At 36.5% G+C, this 21874-nt stretch overlaps 1 protein-coding gene across 1 annotated transcript in view; it reads right to left on the bottom strand.

Annotated features, from left to right (window-relative positions):
- The window catches only part of ALDH1L2 (aldehyde dehydrogenase 1 family member L2), a 56352-nt gene that overhangs the window by 8477 nt on the left and 26001 nt on the right, over window positions 1-21874 (bottom strand). The window contains exons 10-19 of the mRNA XM_081059871.1: window positions 19119-19266; window positions 13596-13715; window positions 12874-13001; window positions 11245-11395; window positions 8692-8762; window positions 8509-8614; window positions 4071-4158; window positions 3457-3550; window positions 2226-2325; window positions 1501-1599 (exon numbers count right to left, since the gene is read on the bottom strand). Coding sequence (XP_080915997.1) covers window positions 1501-1599; window positions 2226-2325; window positions 3457-3550; window positions 4071-4158; window positions 8509-8614; window positions 8692-8762; window positions 11245-11395; window positions 12874-13001; window positions 13596-13715; window positions 19119-19266 — 1105 coding nt within the window. The remainder of the gene's footprint in view (window positions 1-1500; window positions 1600-2225; window positions 2326-3456; window positions 3551-4070; window positions 4159-8508; window positions 8615-8691; window positions 8763-11244; window positions 11396-12873; window positions 13002-13595; window positions 13716-19118; window positions 19267-21874) is intronic.

Genomic DNA, 21874 nt, shown 5'->3' with positions numbered 1-21874 from the left:
CGATGAAAAACGGTCTTTACTGAACAGTGTTCATCACTGACATGTCTTTCTAATAGCTTTTTATGCACCTCAGTTATCTTAACGTATTTCTGCATTTTCTAATATTAAGTCCAATTCTAGTAAGGAGAAAGAATGGGAGTTACCGTGACCCTGCAAACCCATGGATTTTAATTTAGGCAATAAGCCCTCAGTTAAGTGCTCAAGAAAAAGCTGTCGAATGAATGAATGAATGAACGTAAATTACATGCGTACAAAATATGTTTGTTGATGGACTGATACAGTAAATCCTTTACATTTCCGGTTTCAGGATTTGAAATTTCAACAAATTATAGTTGTGAAAATCCATGACATGTAGTAATGCAGCTGTATTTTACTGACGCAGAAAATTGAATTACAGTGTATTTAGGAGGCAACCACTGCCCACCATCTGCCTCTCCACATGACTTCCTTGTTTTCCACTCTCTTGAGCAAAGAATGTTTGCTTCTTGGGTGTGGGGTGGGGGAATTGGCTCTGAAAAAATAAGCTGGGTGCTGGTTTTTCAAACATAAACAAATTTATGATTACTATTACCATCATTATAATATAATGTAGTATAACTTAGAGTTTATTTTTGTCACAGAGTTCATCTTAATAGTTCTATAAAAGGTTTTTAGTCCCATATTTATAGAATCATGACTAATCTACAGTGGGTGTCTATCTATCTATCTATCTATCTGTCTGTCTGTCTGTCTGTCTGTCTGTCTGTCATCTATCTTAAGGAGGAAATGATATGCTGTCCTATTAACTGTGAATTAAGGATTTGTAAGGCTCTAGCAGTGTATCTCTCATAGTCAATTTAGGGGTTTATAAAGACATAAAGTGTCAAAGATCTAATAAATTATAAATGTAGCACAAGGCATAGGTAACAACAGCTCTTAAGGTTTTTTCATGTAGACCTATAACTTTTTACTATGAAAAACTATAAACACACATAAAAGTAGACAATATAATAAAACTCTATGTCCCCATCACCCAACTTCAACAATTACAAACTCAAGGGCAGTTTATTTCACCACTCACTTTCTCCCCTCCTGGGGAGCAAGAGGGAAGCAAAATCTAAACATCATATAATTGAACCTGTAAATATGTCAGAAAGTAGCTCTAAAACAGGGGTGTCCAAACTGCGGCCCCCGGGCCAACTGCATTCCGCAATCCATTGTTAATTGGCCCGCAGCAAATTCCAAAAATATATTTAGTTTACTTAAATAAACCAGGTGAGGCAATATGTACTTCTCCTCGAGTGAGTGTATTTGTGTATTTTACCGCATATGGCCCTTGGTGAAAAACGTTGAAAATAGTTTGAACACCCCTGCTCTAAAAGATAAGGACTGTGTTGTTTTCTTAAAAATATATAACCACAGGAGTATTATCACACTTAAAAATTCATTAAATCTGAGAAGTGCTTTTCAAGTAAAAGCAATTTCTCTTCAACTCATGGAGCCAATTTGAAGGTGACTTACCACTCTTGTCACGAATTCATCATGGATGGATTCTTCCACAAACAATCGCCCAGCTGCAATGCAGTTTTCTCCTTTGTTGAAAAATACTGCTCCCATGCCCTTTGGCAGCAGAGGAGAAAAGATTGGTAACATTACTTGGGAAGTCAAGATTGCCATATAATTGTATGAGAATTAGATGTTATTGGAAGACAGCAGATAACACAGAGAGATCATAGAAAAGCACAATTTCTTGGCCTAGTTAGTGATGAGAGCTGCTTGGAAACATTCTATTTTGATCTAGCATGTTTTTAGGGATTTTGTTTCTTCTTTTCCCCTTTTGGTCCATGAGCCCTTAAAAAAATGTGTATAATAATAAGGAAATACCACTAAGGTCAAATATTGTGTTGCAAAAAAAAAAAAAATCTAGATTATTTTACACATTTAAATGTAATACTTGTATGTCAAATTTTGTTTTTAAGATCTCTACATTAGTTTGTATAAATCATGAATGTTTAGAAAGATTCCCTTGCCCCTCAAGTTTTAAAAACACCTTAATGTGATGAATTATAAAGACATTATTTTAAAAGTTAAGTGCTCTGAGTATTCCGAAATCTGAACCATAAAGAGGACAGTTTCTATTTATGACTGGACGAAACCAAATCTCACTTTAAGATTTCTGATGAACAAGGAGATGAAATGTGTTTCACAAGTAGGCACCTATTTAGTTAGATTTGACTCACTCTTACCATTCTCACGGCTTTGTCAAGTTCACAGTCATTGAATATTATAAGTGGGGATTTGCCACCAAGTTCAAGGGAAACTTTCTTCAAGTTGCTCACAGCACAGCTAGACAAAAATAAATGGTAAATGAACATTGGCCAGTTTCTGTTTCTCTGTCTGTCTCTCTCTTAACCAAAAATTGACACAGAAAACATAATTGAGCCTCAGAAATATTAAGAAACTTATGCAAAGACAAAACATGCATGGTAGAATGGTGATAATTGTTGAAGCTGGGTGGTGAGCGTATGGGAGTTCATTATGCTATTCTGTGTGCTTTGTATATGTTAGAAATTTTCCATAATAAAAAGTTTGGTTTTAAATTCTGTGATAAATCAGAGATTCTTATAGGTAAATTCAGATTCTTTAGGAACAAGAATTTTGGTTACATAAAGGAAATCCTTTTGCAAGGAATTTAGCTTCAAACCAGATTACTAGAGCATTGGAAAAAATATAAAGATTTTTAGAAGTATATCGTTTATTTACCCCTTCTTACAAAAGTATTATTTAAAACATCTTTAAAAATTTTTTTTAAATGCACAAAGAAGAAAGAAAATCACAGTTCCATAGCTCAATGACCATAGTCTTCACCATTTTGGAAAGCTTATTTCTGGTCTGGGTCCAACGATAGTCTTTGCCTTATTTAACACAGTTAGGATCACCCAATAGATAAAATTTGATACCTTACTTTTCTTTCCATTTACCGTTTAACAACACTTTTCAATGTTATTAAAAATGCTCCACAGACATAACTGCACAGCATTCTATTCTGTTGACACACTTTAATCACTGCCTTATTTTGGATATTTAGATTATTTGCAATTAAAAAAAACTAACATTACTGCTTTTAAGAAACTCATTTTATTGCTAATCCAGATTTGTTATTTATATGTCTTTTTGGTTTCAGAAACAATTTGAGCTACAACTTAAGCACATAAAATATTTTGTGCTGGATCATGAAAGCTACCCGTAGGGCATAGCATTTCAATGTGGGTCTATTTTTATTGACTGTGGCTCTCCATGTTGGAAGCATTTTATTCTGTTCAAACATGTCAATACCCAGCAGTGGTAAGTAGATTTCTCTTCTAAATCCGACGTGTTTTTCACTCCCTCCAAAGCACCCTACTTAAAAAAGCAAAAACAAAACCCAAGACTGGGTTTAATAGGATCAACAGCAAGTCGACATACTAAAACGAATACCTTTTCATGATCTGTTTGCCAATAGGAGTGGAACCAGTGAAACCAAGTTTGCGGATATCAGGATGTTCAGAAAGCCTTTGTCCTGCTACACCCCCTGTAGTGTTGGGGAATCAAACACGAATTAAAACATTACTCAAGTTCTGATAGTCAAGGTGGCTTTGAATTCATGGGAGGAGATTTCTAAGCTCTTATTTAAATCTTAGTTTTACCTTTTCTGTATTAATTATACACTGAAAATATCGAAATAATGTCCTCCACGCAATTTTCAGCCCCCACCTACACCCCCCCAAAACTGGGTAAGCCTTGGCTTTTGTCTTCCAAAGTACTTTTTAAAAATTGAAATGGACCACCTTAGGGTAGTTTTATAATGTGTACCGCTCCCACCAGACTCACGCATTGTTATATTTCCACTTTAAGGTTTCAGGGTATATAAATTTTAATTAAAAAGAAAGATTTTAGGGTACGGTGAGTATATTTATCCTCAACTGTTTAGTAAACTGTACTTAGTTTTAATACAGTTATAATTCAGGACAAGACTCCAATGGGAAAACAGCCACTCAGCTACCCCTGTCCCATTCACTAATTATAGCGAAGTAGGTGCTTTGGTGGCTTACCTGAGCCTGGAATAATGTTGATTACCCCCTTTGGGAAGCCTGCTTCAACAGAGAGCTCTGCAAACTTCAAAGCAGTCAAGGGCGTGACCTGAGCAGAAGCAGACAGCAATTATCTCCTTCAGACTCTTGTCTCATCCTTTAGATCAGTACTCAGCTTTTCCTCTGTGAACTAGAACTAGAGTTTTTTTTTCTTTTATTTTGACATAATTCTAGACTTATAGCAAAGTTGCAAAAATAGTACAAAGAACTCCTATATATCTATCACCCAGATTCCTCAAGTGTTCACATTTTAGTACTTTTGCTTTATTCTCTTTCCATATACATACGTACATTTTTGAACTGTTTAAGAGTAAGATGTAGACATACCCTTTTACCCCTAAATACTTCTGTATGCATTTCTTAAAAACAAAGGATTCTTTTACATAACCACAGCACAATGATCAAAATCAGGAAATTAACAACCAAGAATTCCTAATTTATAACTTTTATTCAGTTTCACCAGTGGTCCCGATAATGTGCTTTATAGAAATAGGAAATCCAAGACCATGTATTGTATTTAGTTAGTATGTCTGTAGTCTCCTTCACTCTGGAAGTTTCTGAGTTTCCTTTAATATTTCACGACACTGACAAAATGACTGACATGAGCATGGGCCAGTTATTTTATACAATGTCCTTTCGTCTGGATTTGTCTAATGTTTCCCCATGATTAGAGTCAGGTTATGAACTTTTGGCAAGAACACCACAGGAGTGATGCTGAGTTATCCTCATGCATCATATCAGGAGGAATAATAATCCCAATATTAGAAATGTTAATTTTGATCATTTGGTAAAGTGATCTGCCAGGTTTCATCACTATAAGTTACTGTTTTACATTTTTTAATTAATAAACATTTTAGGGAGATATTTTGAGACTATTTAAATATCTAGTTAATCCTCAAACTTCCATCCACTAGCTTTAGTACCCATTGATAAGTCCTGCCTGAATCAATTATTAATATGGTGGTTGCTAAATGGTGATTTTCTAATTCCATCATTCCTTCTACATGTATTAGTTGGCTTTCCACTATAAGAGCTTTTCTTTCTCTTTAATTTGCTAATATCGGTGTGAACCCATGGAGTCTTACTTTATTTAGCAGGTTATAATCTTTTACCATTGTTATCTCTTTTGTTGTTCAAGTTATTCCAGATTTGATTGATGGGAGCCCCTTTAGTATGGCTCCTGTGTCTTTCTGACATATCTCAATAATTCCTGGAGCATTTCCTTACTTTTTGACACAACAAGATGTTCCAGGCACATCTTGTACTTTCCCTGTTCCAGCCATTTCTTCAAGGAGCCTAGGTTTCTTTTAGTGAAGAATGGTATTTAAAAACTATGATATAATGGGAAATATATATTTGGTCTTTCTCTCCAGTTCCTGGAACACAGTTCCTAAAATGCTTGGAATCTCAAGTGAAAACTATATTTTGTATACGAATGAGATGACTGATGGCTGGGAGCTGGGAGCCCCCATGTAGCTTCAGGCTGGGGTCTGCTCACCAGAAAGATCAAGCCATGATTAGAGGGTTGAAATTTTCAGCCCAACTTGGAGGAGGGAAGAAGGTCTGGCGTTCAATCACCAGTAGACAATGATTTAATCAACCATGCCTACATAATGAAATTTCCATAAAACCCCCTAAACAATGGCGTTTGGAGCGCTTCTGGGTAGGTGAATACAGCCATGTGTGGTAAGATGGCTCACATGAACTCCATGGGGACAGCAGTTACTGTGCTTATGATCCTTCCAAACCTTGCCATATGTACCTCTTAAAAATGACTGTTCATTGGTATCCTTTATAATATCCTTTATAATAAACTGGTCATGGTAAGTAAAGTGATTTCCTGAGTTCGTGAGTCATTGTAGTAAATTATCCCACCGAGAAGGGGGTCGTCGGAACCTCTGATTTATAAACGTTGTTCAGAATTACAGGCTATCCAGGGTTTGCAGTTGACATCAGAAGTGGGGGCAGTCTTGTGAGACTGAGCCCTTCACCTGGGGTCAGTGCTAAAACTCCAGGTAGTTAGTGTCAGAACTGAGTTGAGCAGATGATATACTACATATAGAAAACCCTAAAGGTTCTACCAAAAAAACTATTAGAACTAATATATAAATTCAGTAAAGTAGTAGGATACAAAATTAATATCCAGAAGTCGATTGCATTTTAATACACCAGTAATGAACTAGCAGAAAGAGACATTAAGAAAATAATCCCATCAACAATTGCATCCAAAAAAATACAATACCTCGGAATAAGTTTAATCAAGGAGACATAAGACCTTTACTCAGAAAACAGTAAGGTACTGAAGAATGAAATTGAAGAAGATACAAATAAATGGAAGGCTATACTATGCTCATAAATAGGAAGAATTAGTATCATTAAAATGTCCATACTGCCCAAAGCAATCTACAGATTCAATACAATCTCTATCAAAATACCAAAGCCATTTTTTACAGAACTATAACAAATAATCCTAAGATTTATATAGCACCACTAAAGACCCCAAATGGCCAAAGCAATCTTGAGAAAGAAAAACAAAATTGGAGATATCATGTTACCTGATATCAAACTATACTTACAAGGCTATAGTAATGAAAACAGCATGGTACTGGCATGAAAATGGACACATAGATCAATGCAACAGAATAGAGAGCTCAGAAATAAACCCATGCCTATATAGTCAATTAATCTATGACAAAGGAAGCAAGAATATACAATGGAGTAGAGACAGTCTGTTCAATAAATGGGATTGGGAAAACTGAACAGATACATGCAAAATATGCAACTAGACCACTTTCTTGCACCATATACAAGAATAAACTCAAAATGGATTAAAGACTTAAATGTAAGATCTGAAACCATAGAACTCCTAAAAGAAAACATAGCCAGTAAACCCTGTGACATTGCTCTTAATAATATTTTTTTTATGTATCTCTTTAGGCAAAGGAAACAAAAGAAAAAAATAAACAAATGAGGCTATATTAAACTAAAAAGTTTCTGCACAGCAAAGGAAACAAACCATTAACAAAATGAAAAGATAACTACTAAATGGAAGAAGATATTCTCCAGTGATATACCATAGGCAAAATGGTGTAACGCCGATACCCAGAGCTTACGAGTATTCATCTTGCACAATTGAAACTTTATGCCTTCTGATTAGCATTTTCTCATTTCCCCTTTTCCCCCTTTGTGTTTTTCAATGGACTAATAGATATATTTTTAAATTATTTATTTAATTAATTAAATATATATATACATATATACATATATATATGTTTGTATATGCAGAGTATCTCTGAAATACCTAAGAAACTAATAAGTAACAATGAATAACATTGGTTGCCTCTGGGGAGGTAAATTGGTTGGCTGGGGGAATGAAGACAGGAGAGAGACTTTTCACTATCTACTTCTTTGTATCTTCTGAATTTTGAAATTTTGGAATGTATACCTACCGTGTTTCCCCAAAAATAAGACCTAAGCAGAAAACAAGCCCTAGCATGATTTTTCAGGAGGACGTCACCTGAACATAAGCCCTAGAGCGTCTTTTGGAGCAAAACTTAATATAAGACCCGGTCTTATTTTCAGGGAAACATGGCATTTTTTTTTAAATGAAATTGTTTCTAATGAGTAAACCAAGATGGCTGTGGTCACATGACTATACAGGTATGCCAAATGAAATGTATTTTTTTAAGTTCTAAAAGAAGACGTGAAAGGAGAGCTGATAGGGAACAAACCGTGAACTCTTCTGGAACAGAGCCCGTGTTTTCTCCATGACCTGTGCACCTCGGAATGTCTACTATTGTGCAGTGTACATACCAAATGTTCAGCCAGGTGTTACGTTAAGTTGGCTACCAAATTGGTTTTCTTGGAAAGCTGTTATAGGATTAAAAGACATTTTTGAGAACTCTATCATCTGAATTATTATTTTTTATTATTTTCTTGTTATTCACATGAATATATTTTCACACAGTTGCCACAATTATGTATATTCTTTTACATGCTTTTCCCTTATCTTCCATAGCTTTACAACATTTTTGATGATTAAAATTTGAATGCCTGCACGACACTTTTTGTTTCACTGTCCCGAATTTTCCGTAGTTATTGAGCATTTGGCATTTTGCAATTATTGAATTGGTTTGTAGAAATTCAGTGGATTTCACTGATGGACACTATGCTTGCTTCCATTGTCATGGAAGTTTTAAATTATGGACTCTCCATAGAGTACATTGGGAACTATCCAAAAGGAATGTTTACTAATGTGAAATGATGCTCGTGATAGATGAAGCGATGTCATAATATGCGATCCCATTTTTGTTTAAAGACATAATATCTGTAAATGTATGTCTCTGATTCTAAGTAAATAGGAGTGGAGGAGACGTTGCACCTGGCCCCTTCGTGTTACCTGGGCTGGCTTCAGCACTAAGGTATTGCCTGCTGCCAAGCAGGCGGCACTCTTCCATGCCAGCATCATCAGCGGGTAGTTCCAGGGGATGATGATAGCACAGACACTGCAGAGGAAGAAAGACAACATCCTCAGTTGTCTCAAACGAACACAAGTCACTCAGGGGCTCTCTCCTTGTCTTACCCAAGTGGCTCCTTCTTGGTGAAGGTCAGATTGCGATTTGGACGGGCCTGGTTGATGGGAATTGTAGAACCCTGAAGCACAAAAAAGGTGATGCTTATTTTACTCCAAAGAGTAAAGTTAATCTCAGTTTCAAAATAGGTTAGAGATTTGGGAGTATTATCGGTACTGTGAAAAATTTTTTTCTTTAACTTCAAAGACTTTAATCTCCAGGAATCTATTTTCTGTCTGCCTCTCTTGTTTTTCTTTTTTTTCTCTCTTGTTTTTTCTAAGCTGATATGAAAAGGCAATATTTGAGTTTTAAGAAATACAGAGGGTGCCAAAAAAAATGTATGTACATTTTAAGAAAGGAAAAAAAGCTATTAAAATTACGCTGATGGCAACCACTTTGAGCACTTCTTGTAACTGCAGAAGTCAAACGTGACTTGTATTCATCTTTTGTTATCGGTATATATTAAGTAGTAAAATTTGAATATAGTTTTGTCCTTTCTTAAAATGTGTACACATTTTTTTGGCAGCCTCTGTGTATCCACACCAAAAAAGGAACTGCTATTTCTTTCTCGAAAGAACCAAGACACAGGAGAATAAACATAATTGTCATTTACTCACCTCCATTCCGATTTCTTGGCATGGCAGAGAATGTTAACTGCCTGCCCAATAGCCATTCTCCCCTCTGCACTCAGTACCAGAAACCCTATATTAATAATGGGGTGGTAATGTACCCAGATAGGATACTGTGTTTTCCAGTTGCCATAGCAGCTAGGGACGGTCAAGGAAGATGTAAGCACAAGGCATGGGAGGGGAATGCTCTTTAAAGGAGGCCGACTCAGCTCAGACAAGTGTTCTTATACCCATCCCCCGACTCCCATTTCTTCCTGCTTAGAATGTTGATGAAATGGCTGGCACTGCAGAAGTTATCATGAGACCATGAGGCAGCCTGGAGAGTGGAGATATGTGGCACTAAGGATGGCCTGGTAGAGAGAAGGAACCTTTATCTCACATACTAGACCTGACTGTCGGCCTTTGTACTCCTTGAACGTGAGAAAAAAACAAACTTCTTTATTGGTTTTCTATTACACAAAGCCAAACTTAATGCCAACTGCTTCATGATCATAGTCTTTAACTGAAGCTATATATTTGTTTTGCCACATAAAATATTGCTGTTACAAATACAACTAGTATACAATCCGTTACCTGAAATCCTTAGGGCCAAGTGTGTTTGGGATTAGAAAAATAATATAATGCATATACCTTATATTATGTTATGTTGCCTGTAACTTCCAGTACGGTCTGGGGCAGCCTCCCATAATCAAACACATTAATATTTATTCAGTGAAACATATGAATATTCACTCTAAGTGATATAAATAAAGATTATAGACTCATGTTAGTTTAGGTCAGGTTTTGGCACCAAATGAGTTTGAACCAAACAAATCAATTTTCATGTTTCAGAGCAATTTGGATTTCATAATTGTGGGTAAAGAACGAACTTGAACCACCATTACTAAATACTTATATATGTATGACTTTGTGGCTGAACAGTAATAAAAACTACATCTATGTGCAACACCCACTATGTTACAGACTTCTCTAATTCTATAGTACACAAACACTTATTTCTAATCCTCATTATGTAACTTTTAGGGAGGTATGTATTATTGTGACCATTTTACAGATGAGGAAAGTCAGGATCCGAGAGGCAAAATAACTTGAACAGCATCGGCTGGTACGTGGTAAAACTGAGACTTAGACCCAAGTCTCTCTGACTCCATATTAATATGGCTGCTGCAACGTGCCCAGATAAAACATCATGTTTCCCAGTCTCCTTCACAGGTAGAGATGGCCAATAGCAGATATAAGCACAGGCATGGGGTGGGGGGAATGCTTTTGAAAGTCCTTTTACCTTCCCCCCTTCCTCACTTCCTTTTTCTTGATGCTGGGAATGTGGCTGTGATGGCCGGTACTGTAGTGGTTATCGTGACTCCATGACTGGCACACATTCTCTTTGATATGAGCCCTACATCTCCCTTTTGTAGCCCCAATGCCAAGGCCAAGTATAGTTGCCTTTTGTCATCATACAGGTGCTATTTATTTTCTTATAATAAAAAGAAAATGCAATATTTATTGTACCCATGTCTTAATTCTTTTTCTTATACCCGGTCTGCATAGCCCATCTATCATAGCTCTCTGGCCTCTGTAGGCATCTGAGTTTGCAATCCTCGCATGACACCAGGCTTCTCCCTATATGTCCAGAAGATTAGGTGCCCTCAGGAGAAATTATAGTCAAGTACAAAGAATGTCGTTAGACGTTAGAAAAATCTTGAGTTCAAATCCTAGCTCTATGGGTTTACTTCCTAATTATGTGACTATAGGCAAGTCATCCACATCCTTTCAAGGCTCTGTTTCTGATCCTATAGGAAGGGATAAAAGCTACCCACCGACCTCAGATGACTATTACAAGGAGTAGATGAGAAAACGCACATAAGAAGTGACTCTGATACAGTGTCTTTACAAACTAATAAATATTCATCCCTTTCAAACAACATTTGCGCTTACCTGAATTTTGTCACACCAGCCTGCAAAATATCTGAATGTTTGCACAGACATTCCAATGTGAGTCTTCAGAGCCAAAGTGTAGACAGCGCCTGAATCGAGAGCTTCAATAGTTGCCAGCTCTTCTTGGTTCTCTTCCAGTAGGTCTGCAAGTCTGTAGGGTCAGTGAAAGAAATCCATCCAACAAATATTGGTTGAGCCCCTATTACCTATAAGGCACCGTCTTAAGGGCTGAGAATTCAGAGGTGAACACAAATGGACCGGGTCTCTGGACTCATGGAGAATATGGTCCAGTAGAAAAGTCAGACATTAAACAAATAATTTCATAACTAATTTGTTTCAAGAGTTACAAAAGAGAAGCAGAGGGTGTGGAAGCCTATACAGTTTGCCTTATAAATGGACTCGTATAACAAGTCAAACAGTGATAGATCCATGGTAATGTAAGAAAATCAATGATAGACAACAGTGGGCATGTGGTTAGCTCATGACTACACAGGGAGATGTTAGAGCGCAACCCACACCCCTGGAGAATACGTGAACACTTGAGGATTTCTGGTTGGCACAGAAATAGTTCCTACTCTAACTGAAGAGGACGACATAGGAACACATGGAATGAAGTCCAGACATCACAACAGATTTCCTTCCATTTGGCATCTAGTTTCCATTGGAAAATAAGCCTAGGACTGTCTAATGACTATGAAGTAATCAAAATTCATCTTTTATGTTCATATCCACCATTTATTTTCCTTCCTTCCTTTAGTGGTTCTCTGAGATGTTCCCTTTGGATCCTCCTCCCCCGAATGTTTCTTCCAGATCTTGCTCTAAGAGATCTTTTGACCAAGGTCAGTTACTTGGCTTTCAGGAAAGAAAAAAACTGGATTTATGATTGAATTGAATTGCTCTTGGCAGACTCACTTATCCGCTTACAACACCCTTCCAGCCGGCAGTAGTCTGCCTCCTTGCCCCTATTCCCTACACACCAAGTAGATTTAAAATCTGTCTTTGGAAACAGGGTGCTGGATATTTTCCATTTGCTGCTATTATTCATTCTTTTCCCTCCTCTGTGACCTGGGAGGATGACTCTTATAGCTTATGTCACTTGGCTTTCTTGCTCTCTCACTGGGCTCGGCCAATGAGAGTTCAATGGGCAATACTTCTAGAAGACTGGAGAACTGGAGGTAAAAGTCATCGGGGATTCGAATGCCCTGGCTGCCTCAGTGATGGGCTGTGGTTCAGCAGCTGCCGTGTTCCTCTACCCCAAACCACTGGAGTGTGGTCTTCTCCTATAGCTTCACATCTTGTCAGATTCTAGTCACAGCACCTTCCTCTGTCCCTGCAGACCTTGGAGTGGCGGTAGTAGCTATCCCTTGTTGCCACCCCTGCCCGCATACTTCATTATCCCTTGACCTTGCCTATATCGTTGTAATAGTCCTTCATTAAACTTTGTTTCCTGGTGGGACCCTGAATAATAGAAGCAATAGTACAAAAGTCAGGAACTCACATATATTAAATTTTATATGATGTAAGTAACAGAAGATATATGACAGGTGCATACTAGAATGTTTCCAGAACTATTTTAAATCTTGTTAGTCAATATCAGAGTTGGCAGACTTTCATTGTTAAAAACCATACCTGTACATCAACCTTCCTCTCTCTCTTGCATTCATTCTTCCCCATTCACCGTTTTCAAAGGCATCTTTCGCTGCTGCTACTGCCTTGTCAACATCCACCAAAGAAGCATAGGACACTTTGCATATTGTCTATTTCAAGATGAGTAAAAATAGCTATAGGTTATTAATTTAATATAAAGAGGTACATAACTATGCTCCTTGGAATTAATATTGTATTATAAAATCCAGAGAATTTTATGATGGATAACCAATATATCCAATAATGTAGTAATGAAAAAGAAACAATTTTAACATGAAAATTGTAAGCCTGAAATGTGGTACATCCCATGTCACACTACATTATGGAAAGACACATTTAGAAAAACTATGACTATTTCTTCTAGTGCCTTAGGGAAGCTGAGTTTCTTGCCATGAGCTTGTAAAGTACGAAATTTTCCCCCACATATAGCTTTATGTAGAGGTGTGCCTCTGATATGTCTGTGTACAGCTATCTGTCTAAACTCACCATAAATATTCATTCTATAAAATAGGTTGCTGTAGTTAACAGCAGCCAGTACCAGAACTGAATAGTTGAAAGAAATGCATGAAGTACGTTTATATTAAGTGCTTGGAGGCAGAGTGATAGAATAAAGTAACTTCTCAAGACTGTCTGTTTTACAGCTGTGTGCTATAAACTAAAACTCCATGACCAATTGTCACTATGCACACCGACTAATTACTCACAGAGCCGTCTGTTGGGTTGATAGTGTCGTAAGTCTTTCCATCGTCAGCATCTGTGAACTGTCCATTTATGAAACACTGATATGGCATTTTTACTGTCATTTCATTGACCTCCTTTGAAACCTAGGAGAGAGAATTATATTAATAGATTCAGTGGATTGCTGTGCTTACATATTTGATATCAACTAGCAACAAAGAAACTTACTAATGCTGAGGGAGAAGTTAAGTCAATGAGATTCTAGTTCCTACTGTCCCGAAGAGACAAGCGTATGTAAGATTTGGGACTTGTGATGCTCGGATTGGCCACTAAGGCAGGTGCTTTAGCGCCTGCGGTGACCAAAAAGCTCTAGGCTGGGCTTTAGGAAGAGCTGCCTTTCTTCCTTATACAGATCAAAGATTACCCCCAAAGACAGACAGATAATGGAAATACCACCACCTAGTGGCAACATCTGTATAGTGCAGCCATTGCTTTCATTTAAAGTCTGGAAATTGCTTTTGTCAGTAGGTTTCTTTTTACACTGGTGCCATTTTAAGTTTTCTTTCCTTATGTTCCTCCCCATTTTCACACTCTCTCTCTTACATATGTGTTGCCTAAATTGTACTCTCTACTCTCAGCTAGTAAGTGAATTGAGGTTAGTCCATTATTAACCTCCATGAACGTTGGTTTTTTAAACAATAAAATGGGAAAGCAGATACCTGCTTCATACAGCTATTATGAGGAATAATTGAGATAACACATGTGAAAGAACATTATTGGCATAAATTGCCATATCAATACAAGGTATTTAAAAGGAAATTAATGATTTAAAAAACCATTTCATATAGAGAAATTGATGATGCTTAAAAAGAAACAAAAAATAGCAATAGGGTATCTTGTCTTTCCCAAACGAAGTACTCATGTTCCATGAAATATTTCCATGTGTTTATGCAGGATATAATAAAGGAAGCTTCATCTGAATTGATGTGTTCAGTCACTGTATATAGTCTAGTTTTCTAAACTCATCATCCCTGGAATATGCTAAGTGTTTTACATATATTATCTAATTTGATTCTCTCAACAATCCTATGAGGTGGATATTATTATTGCCCCACTTAACATATGAGGACACTGAGGCTTAGAGAAGCTAAGTAACTTGCCAAATGTCACATAGCTAGTAATCAATGTTACTTAGATTTTAACCTAGATTGGTCCGACTCCAAAATTAACGTTCTTAACCAGATGGCACTAAACTGCTTTCTAAGTTTACCTAACTTATTAAATACAAATGTATGGGAAGCACTTCTGGAATAGTGGGTTAAGGACCTCCAAAAATCCACTCCTTCATAAAAGCAATGAGAACACTATAAATACTGTCAAAATCATTTTTCTCAGAATTCTAAAATTAAATCAAAGGCATACAAGAATCAATCTATTCAAGAAAAACAGCAGAATTTCTGTAAGAACAGTGAGTTTGTGCCATACTAATTTGCCCTATTCCCATCTCTCTCTTGAAAGCACTACAGTAACTTGAAAATCAGTATCCTTGCAAGTATGGTAGCTGTGAAAACCAGCAGCCTACTAGCCTCTGGAGGGGGAAAAATGGGTCTGGAGCTTTCCAAAAGTCTCATCCCTAGAGAGTTATTACTATTTGGCTCAGAAGCTCCCTGAAAAACTTCAACCTCAGGGCTTGTCTGTATTTAACTCAGAGCTTGCTGTGCACAAACAGCCTTATCCCTGTTTATCCAAAATAGTCAGTGGCAATAGTTTACTGTGGCACCTGCCCAAGGCAGTAATACCAATTGGAGCTAACAAATGGGTGACCAAAAAACTTAAAATGAAAACAGGCATGAAATATCCACAGGAAGCTTCAAGAAGCTCTGAGATATTCCTGAGAATCTAGAAGGCCAACATATGTACAGAACTTTCCCAGGAAAGACCTGAGAAAGCTGGCTGACCTGAAGCTTTGTGCAAGTAGGAAGTGTGTGAAGACTAAGGCAGAGTTGCAAACTGGCTGGTGGAGCTTCAAAGGTATACCGCAACACACACAGAATCCCTCAGTAAGGGCTGGGAGACTTACTGGTTCAAAGAAATTTAAGGAAATCTATGTCCAATCATTAGCTGACCACAAAGTTAACTGAAGAGAGACTTCAATGGTGGCAAACAACAAAGAATGCAGGCTTTACAGAATTAGTCCAAGAAACTCACTAAATAAGGAAGAAGCAACAATAATCAGCAACAACAACAATCCCTGTGAAGGTGGATGGGGTATCTGATTTCCAGAGTTGACACATCTATTATTAAAAATGGTTGATTTTCAACTAAAGATTATAAGATGTGCAAAGCACAGGAAAGAAATGCTCATACACAGAAGGAATAAAAGCAGTCAATAGAAACCATTCCTGAAGAAGATGAGACATTAAATTTACTAGACAAAGACTTTACATAAGCTTTTATAAATATGTTCAAAGTACTAAAGGAAACTATGTTTAAACAATTAAGAGAAATTAAGAGAACAATGTCTTACCAAATAGAGAATATCAATGAAGAGCTAAGAATTATTTTTTAAAAAGAATCAAATAGAAATTCTGGATTGAAAATTGCAGTAACTGAAATTTAAAAATACACTAGAGGGGCTCAATAGTAGATTCAAGCAGGCAGAAGAAAGAATTAGAAAACTAGACAATTCAACTGAGCTATCTAGTCTGAGAAACAGGTAGGAAAAAGAATAAAGAAAAATGAACAGAGCCTCAGAGACCTATGGGAGACCATCAAATATACTGACACATGCATCATGGGAGTCCCAGAAAGAGCGGAGGCAGGAGGGAAAGGGGAAGAAAGAATACTTGAAGAAATAATGGCTTACAATGTCCCAAATCTGATGAAAAACGTTAATCTGCACATCCAAGAAGCTCAATAAACTCCAAGTAGGACAAACTCAAAAATGTCCATCCCAGACACATCATAATAAAATAGTCAAATCCAAAGACAATGAGGGAATCTTTTTTTTCAATTCATTTCAGGTGTACAAAGCATTGTAATAGTTAGACATTTACATCCCTCACAAAGCGATAACCCCCCCCAATCCACTACCCCTCTATCATCTTATATAGCTGTTACTAGACCATTGATTATATTCCCTACACTGTACTCCACACCCTGGGACCATATATATATATATACACACACGAACATATATATATATATATATATATATATATATATATATATATATATATATATATATATAATTATAGTTGACATTCAATATTATTCAGCTTCAGCTTCAGGTGTACAGCACAGTGGTCAGGTATCTACACTGTCCATGAAGTGGTCTCCCTGATAAGTCCATCTGGCACCCCACATCATCTTTACAACATTATTGATTATATTCCCCATACTGTATTTCATATCCGCATGACTACTAATTTGTACTTTCAAAAACCTTCACCTGCTCCTCCATCCCCAACTGCCTTCCCATCTAGCAACTATCAATTGTTGTTTTTTTCCTATATCTCTGAGTCTATTTCTGTTTTGTTTGTTCATTTATTCTGTTCTTTAGATTCCACATATAAGTGAGATCATGTGGTATTTGTCTGTCTCACGACAAAGAGGGAATCGTGAAAGCCGCAAAAGAGAAGCAACTCATCGTATAAAAGGGATCCTAAATAAAATTAATAAATGACTTAACCTCAGAAACTGTGGAGGTAAAAAAGCTATAGGATGACGTATTCAAAGTGCTGGGGGAAAAAAAGACTGTCAATGAAAAATTCCATATACAGCAAAAATATCCTCCAAGAACAAAAGAGAAATTAAGTCATTCCCAAACGAACAAAAACTGAGAGAATTCATTGCTAGCACGTTGCCCTTAAAAAAGTACTAAACAGTGTCCTTCTGGCTGAAATGTAAGGACACTGGACAGTAACTTAAGTCTATGGGAAGAAATAAAAAACACTGACAAAGGTAAATATAAAAATCAGCAGATGCATTTTTTGTTTTTAATTCTTTTCTTCTATCTGATTTAAAAGACAACTACATAAAGCAATAATTATAAAACTATGTTGGTGAACTTATAACATATAAAGATGCAACTTGTATGAAATGAGCAGAAATGAGGGGGTAGGGAACAGAGCTATATTGCAGCAAAGTTTTTCTATGCTATTGGTATTAAGTTGGTATTAACTGAACTGGAATGTTTTAAGCAAAAAAATGTCTATTGTAATCCTCAAGCTAACCACTAAGAAAACAACAAAAAATATATAGTACAAGAAACAACAAGGGATTAAACTGGCGTAGTAGACAATATCCATTTTACACCAAAGAAAACAGTAAAGGCAGAACAGAACAGCACAAAAGGTATAAAACAAGACATACAGAAGCACAAGTGGCAAAAGAACAAATAGATACATTACAGTTACTCAAGTTGTAAAACTTTTGTGTGTCACAGGACCCTACAAAAAAGTAAAAAGAAAGACTACAGAATGGAAGAAAATATTTACAAATCATAGACCTGATTAGGGTCTAGTATTCAAAATGTACAAAGGCTCCCTACAACTCAAAAATTAAAAAGATAAACATACTTATTAAAAATGGGCAAAAGACTTGAATAGACATTTCTCCAAAGAAGATACACAAATGGCCAATAAGCACATGAAAAGATGTTTGTCATTAGTCATCAGGGAAATGTAAATCAAAACCACAATAAGATATCACTTCACACCTGTAAGGACAGCTAAAACAGAAAAGACAGACAATAGCAAATGTTGGTGAGGACATGGAGAATTGTTAGTGGGATTATTAGTGGGATTGCAAAGTGGTGTAACCATTTTGGAAAAGAGTGCGGTAGTTCCTCAAAGTTAAACACAGAGTTACCATATAACTCATCAATTCCACTCCTAAATATATACCCAAGAGAACTGAGAACATACGTTCATACAAAAACATGAATTTTCTTAGCAATATTGTTTACAATAGCGAGAAAGTAGAAACAACCCAAATGTATATCACCCGAGGAATGGATAAACAAAATGTGGTATATCCTCCCAATGAGGATATATCCCAAAATGAGGTATATCCTGTCCAATGTTATTTGGACGGCAAAAGGAACAAGGATGAACTGTGAACACCACATTATGCTAAGTGAAAGAATCCAGATGCAAAAGGCCACAAATTATATATTTCCATTTATATGAAATGTCCATAATAAGCAAATCCATAGAGACAGAAAGTAAATTAGTGGTTTGTAGGGGCCAGAGGCTGGGGGAGGAGAGCAAAGAACGACTGCCAGTGGATACAGAGTTTCTTTTTGGGGAGATAAAAGTGTTCCATAATCAAATAGTGGTATTGGTTGCACAACTCGGTGAATATACTAAAAACCACTGAATTCTACATTTTAAAAGGGTAAATTTTATGGTATCTGAATTATATCTCAAAAAATTGTTATTTTTAAAAGGTTATAAATGTAAAAACAAATAGATAAAAGACAAAGCATTCTTTCATAGTCTAAGGATCTTAATGATTTAGATTTTAAACACCATGTAAATACTTACATAATCTACTACTAGTTCCACTTCCTGATCTTCTCCTCTCAGTTTCCTCACGACTTTTTGGATGAAGTCTTCAAACTTGGTGGCCATATAGACATCTTCACTTTGTAACTGAAGCCCACCACATTTCTGTCTGATCTCTTCAACCAGCCTTAAAGTAAGCCCAGCACATGTTACTTACATGTTTTTAAAGGGTTTAGGGGCACTGTATGATTACACATGTCAAGTTGCTTTGAAGTAAGACTTATGAGACCTGACAATTAACTTCACGAACTCATCCTAGAAAAAGTACTACAGACCTTATTGCCGAATATCACTACAATACCTTTGAAGTGCTCCTCCTGGGAAGTTATGCACTGATGCCAGCACCTAGTCCACCCTTCAAAGCAATTTTGGAATTCTTTTTCTGGAATGGCCATCAGTGCTGTCATTGTATTACACTTGATGTCCTGAATGTCATCAAAATGCCTTCCTTTCAATATTTCCTTTATCTTTGGGTAAATCAAGAAGTCATTGGGGGCCAGATCAGGTGAGTAGAGAGGGTGTTCCAATACAGTTATTGGTTTACTGGCTATAAACTCCCTCACAGACAGTGTAGTGTGAGCTGGTGCATTGTCGTGATGCAAGAGCCATGAATTGTTGGCAAAAAGTTCAAGTTGTTTTCATCTAACTTTTTCACGAAGCCTTTTTCAGCACTTCCAAATAGTAAACTTGGTTAACTGCTTGTCCAGTTGGTACAAATTCATAATGAATAATCCCTCTGATATCAAAAAAAGATTAGCAACATTGTTTTAACTCTTGATTTGGACTGACTGAATTTTTTGGTTGTGGAGAATTGGCTGACTTCCATTGTGCACTTTGACACTTTGTTTCAGGGTCATACTGATACACCCATGTTTCACCACCAGTGATAACACTGCCCAAAACATCTTCTTGCCTCTCCAAAAGTTCTTGGAAAACTTTGACTCTCCTTTGCTTTTGTTCATCAGTGAGCTCCTTCGGGACCATTTTTGCACACATCTTTCTCATGCCAAAATTTTCAGTTAAGAATTTCCTAACTATTTCTCTATCAATGTTTACTTGGTCTGCTATGCTTCTCACAGATAGCCGATGATTTTGAAGCACAATTCAATGAATTTTTGCAATGTTTTTGTCAGTTCTCCTCATTACTTGCTGCCCTGACCTCTGTTCACCAGTGATGCATTCTCTCCCCTCAGAAAAACATTTAATCCATTTGTACACTGCTGTTTTCTTCATGGCATTATCCACATAAACTTGGACTAACATGTCCCTGATTTCACTTCCACTCTTGCCAAGTTTAACAAGAAATTTAATGCTGTCCAAGCTCAGACATTCTTGTCGGCACACAACAACACACAACAGTAACGAATGCCACTCAGCAAGACACCGCCACATGTTGACACGAACACAGCTATGAGATACTGATGTACCAAGGTTATGAAACCTTACCCAGCTCTTTGTACAGTGCTGCCAATGTAAGTGCTTGGTGGCAAGTTCGTGAACTTCATTGCCAGACCTCGTATGTCATATACCGATTTATATCATACAACATCTTCTATGATAATAATCAGAGAAATTTATAAGACTGGGAGGAAAAATTAAAAAGCTGTCTTGAAGGACAGTGGCAATTTTTTTGTTTGTTTTTAACATTATACATGACTAAGAATAAAACAAATAAAGGCAAAAATATTTTAATTACTTACAATGCAAGGTAGCTAATAAGGGGCTCATAAAATCAGTTCCTTTCCTTTCAAATGTACTCAAGGAATTAAAAAATAAAGGAAATTTCTTAACTGTAAAGATTCTGAGAAACAAGTCATATTGTAGAATATTTTCTCTAGACTATGCATAAAAATAAAAACAAACATTTGTTTTTATTACATGGTTAATATAGGCACTACCTAGAACCATAGGTCATATGATTTTTGAAGTATTTTCCAATCCTTTGATTTTCCATTGTTAATTTTTCAAATGACAGCGGTTATTTGGCATTTTTTGAATAGAAATGGTGTATTAGACGCAGTATAGAAAGCCTGCCACAGTTGTTGTTCAGTCATTTATTCTCTAAAAGAGATGAGGCACCTTGCTAGTTCAAAATAATAATAATAATAATTACAGTAAGTCAGACACTCAAACAGGAAATGAGTAATTCCTGCAGGAATCTCTTGCTAGCAATAAGAAAAAGTACTAAAAGGACAATATTGACATCTTTAGTTGATCAAGTTAGAAGTTTCTGGTAAGTCATGAATCATAGCTGAGAAATCTGTAATTTGAGGAACCAAAACTCTTAACTTTTAATCATGATTATTTGTTCTTGAGATGATTGTTTTTGATCACTAGAATAAAAAAGCTTCATGAATGAAGGGACCTTGTCTTGTTCATGACTGTATACCCAGTGCAAAAATGTATACCCAGTGCAAAAAAATCAGTTCCTGATATGTAGTCAGTGTTCAATAAATTTCATTATGTAAATGAGTGAATAAATGAATAAACAGAACATTCATCAAGAATGCTCACTGTGTCAAAATAATGTATTACGCCAAGAGGAGTAACATTCTTTATTGTGTTTAATTAGTGAGTGGCCATAGTGTAGCCCTCAAAGCAAAAAACACCTCTGCAATACTCTTCATTATTAGGACCCTGGTATACTCTTCGTGCCATGGAGAGGGGCTTTTCTGGGACTCAACTCACTGTAAACCTCTGTGGAGAAACTCTTTTTTTCTTTTCTTTTTTAGAAA

This window comes from Rhinolophus hipposideros (genome assembly GCF_964194185.1).
Source record: "Rhinolophus hipposideros genome assembly, chromosome: 9".
NCBI classification, from domain to species: domain Eukaryota; kingdom Metazoa; phylum Chordata; class Mammalia; order Chiroptera; family Rhinolophidae; genus Rhinolophus; species Rhinolophus hipposideros.
Note: the sequence above shows the minus strand (reverse complement) of the source record. Positions and strands in the feature narration are given on the sequence as shown.